The sequence below is a fragment of the Phyllobates terribilis genome, unplaced genomic scaffold (genome assembly GCF_046119375.1).
Source record: "Phyllobates terribilis strain yellow unplaced genomic scaffold, ASM4611937v1 Scaffold_3__8_contigs__length_932513732, whole genome shotgun sequence".
Classification (NCBI taxonomy): Eukaryota; Metazoa; Chordata; class Amphibia; order Anura; family Dendrobatidae; genus Phyllobates; species Phyllobates terribilis.
The window spans coordinates 201,151,681-201,154,719 of NW_027362763.1; the positions used below are offsets into that span (position 1 = coordinate 201,151,681).

General features: G+C 37.1%; 1 protein-coding gene across 1 annotated transcript; it reads right to left on the reverse strand.

Moving 5' to 3' along the window:
* Positions 1-1,293: 1,293 nt before the first annotated feature.
* On the reverse strand, positions 1,294-2,661 carry LOC141258506 (probable G-protein coupled receptor 148). Its single transcript, XM_073673497.1, has one exon. The coding sequence runs from the start codon at positions 2,659-2,661 to the stop codon at positions 1,606-1,608; it is 1,056 nt and encodes a 351-aa protein (XP_073529598.1). The 3' UTR covers positions 1,294-1,605.
* Positions 2,662-3,039: the final 378 nt, after the last annotated feature.

A 3,039-nucleotide genomic window follows, 5' to 3' on the forward strand; every position in this document is an offset into this window, starting at 1 on the left:
TAACATACATTAGAAGTAGAGGACAGGTATGGGAGTATGACTATAGTATCAGACTACACAAATGCTTGTTTGTGGGTGGTCTGCTTCTATGGAAAACATATAATTCAGCACAGAAGCTGCAGACATATGAAAAGTATTTGAAAAACTATAGGAAAAGTATGATGTTGAAAATAAAAATCACAATGTACATTATTACTGCCTTGTTCATTGTTGAACAATATATACCGTAAACCTGTTTCTGTATGTTTTATAGAGGCACAATGCCATTGTATAATCTACCTCTTCCTCTAACATTAGCTTTACAACATATCTGCATGGTAAAATAATCAATTCAATACATACAGAAAAACATATCAAAACATACAATGAGATGGTAAGGACCAAACTGAGAAAAACATTGACATGGTTGATTCTTTAAAACAGAATAATTTATGTACATTTTTTGTTTCTTCTATTTTTCCCCTTGTCGATCAATATACATGAACAGTATTATGCTGTTATCTATAGTCTAGAATGCAATGACTTGAACATGAGTCAACAGTGTGAGGCAGCAGCAAAAAAGGCAAATACAATTCTGGGATGTATTAACAGAAGCATACAGTCTAGATCACGTGAAGTCATTATCCTCCTCTACTCCTCCTTGGTCAGACCTCATCTGGAATACTGTGTCCAGTTTTGGGCACCACATTTTAAAAAAGACATCGACAAACTGGAGCAAGTTCAGAGAAGAGCGACCAGAATGGTGACTGTTCTGCAAACCATGTCCTATGAGGAACGGTTACAGGATTTGGGAATGTTTAGCTTGCAAAAAAGAAGACTGAGAGGAGACTTAATAGCTGTCTACAAATATCTCAAGGGCTGTCACATTGTAAAAGGATCATCTTTATTCTCATTTGCACAAGGAAAGACTAGAAGCAATGGGATGAAACTGAATGGGAGGAGACACAGATTAGATATTAGAAAAAACTTTTTGACAGTGAGGGTGATCAATGAGTGGAACAGGCGGCCATGAGAGGTGGTGAGTTCTCCTTCAATGGACGTCTTCAAACAGAGGCTGGACAGACATCTGTCTGAGATGATTTAGTGAATCCTGCTTTGAGCAGGGGGTTGGACCAGATGACCCCGGAGGTCCCCTCCAACTCTACCATTCTATGATTCTATGACTTCTTATATATAATTTAATCAAAAGAAAACATATAAAGAATTTGTTCATGATGTTATTTCACTTCTACGACTTTGAAGGCTTACTAGAAAACATCAACAAAAATTGTATGAATTCAATTATCTTTACAAAAAAGTTATTCTGCTGCTCAGTCCAAAACCTGTACAAGTCTGATTCTTCATCTGACCACACACAGAGGAAAATTTTAGTACTGATCCTTCAGCACAAAGACCAAGAAAATAGATAGTCCATGCTGTAGATATTATATTTACTAACATACTCACAAGTGATAATTATTGGTGCTCCTCAGGTTTTTGTGCTTCATATATTCTTATATTGGCCAAGTTCTTATGTATGTGACCTAAACTGCTTTAATGTGAATATTGGAAGTCACTTGTTTCTGCAAACTTTTTTATCATTATTGCCCAAAATTACAAAATATCTCACCTATCAGATATAACCGGTGCAACATGTCTGTGTTTTATCAATCTATAAAAGATCTTCATTGACTTATATATATCCCTATATCGAAGCCCATACAAAAAAGGTGATGCAGCTTTTGGCAAGATAATTAATACATTGCAGATTGTCAGTGTTATCCATAATCCTGTTCTTAAACCAATTACCTTACCCATATAGAGCAACGCGTCTGACAACAGCAGGAGAAGTGGGCTCAGATAGAAGAACAGTATGGTGTGGTGCAAAAGAAAAGTTACGCTGGCTCTTGAAGACACACTTTTCCAGATTCCTGTTTCCCTTGTTTTATAGTATAAAACAATATAACAGCAGAAGATTAAAGAGAAACATAAAAGAAAAATAATGACAAACAGGATATAACACAGTTTTAGGGCGTCATCTCCGTGTAAAGCCATGAGTAGAATCACTGGTAGGGAACACAGCTCAAGAGGACATGGTCCAAGTTTTTGCGTAAAATACAAGGCTAAAAAGACCACTGCTGGAAAGAAAAAGGATGAGAACCAAAGCAGTATTAACAATTTCTTAGTTCTTCGTGCAGGAAGCAATGACATATAATGAAGAGGCCATAGAACTGCCAAGTAAGTGTCCACCACCATTGAAGCTGTTGTGAGGACACCACCCCAGTAGGCAGCAGCAAGCAAAAAGAGAATCAGAGAACAAATATGCTTTGAGATCTTCCAGTTCATCATGTTACATATTGCCGTACCAGTATAAAGGATGAGGTATATCAAGTCATAGAGCACTATATTTCCAAGTAGTAGAAATCTTGTTTCCTGGCGCATGTTGATGTTGGAGTAAATGGAGAATATTATAAAAGGAGTGAAGAAGAGTGCTATCACAGAGCAAAAGACTGTTGGTATAAGAAACATGTTCATTTGTGAGGGAGATGGGTAAATTATCCACTCCCGTAACATGTATTGTGTTGGCTTGTCAATTTTAAAGGTGTCATTGTCATGCATCTCTCTTTGCAGCATGATTGAATCATTGAGCAATTTTGGCAGGCTGCATTCTGACGTGTTCATGGTTCTTCAACTCAGAGTAAGCTGTCGTCTTAGGCTAAATTTTTCCCAAAAGTCTCATTCCTTAGTTTTTTTTCATGCTCTAACCAACAGTGTTGGATATGAGGTTGGTTTTTCAAGGCAGCGTCATTATAAATTTTTCTTTTCTTCTATAAATGTTCTAGAATATAGTATCTTCCAGGGATATGGGACGAAACATCTCCGAGTTGTGTGTCTCAAGCATTGTCTGTCCTCTGAAAGTTGAGCCTCACTATAATAATAATAAAGAAACAGATGGGAGTACTCACTGATTACACACGTGTCCAATAAAACAGGACATTCCATGTGTACTAGGTCACTTGAGACATCATATCGCCTCTCTTAATTGTAGCAGAAAGCCGC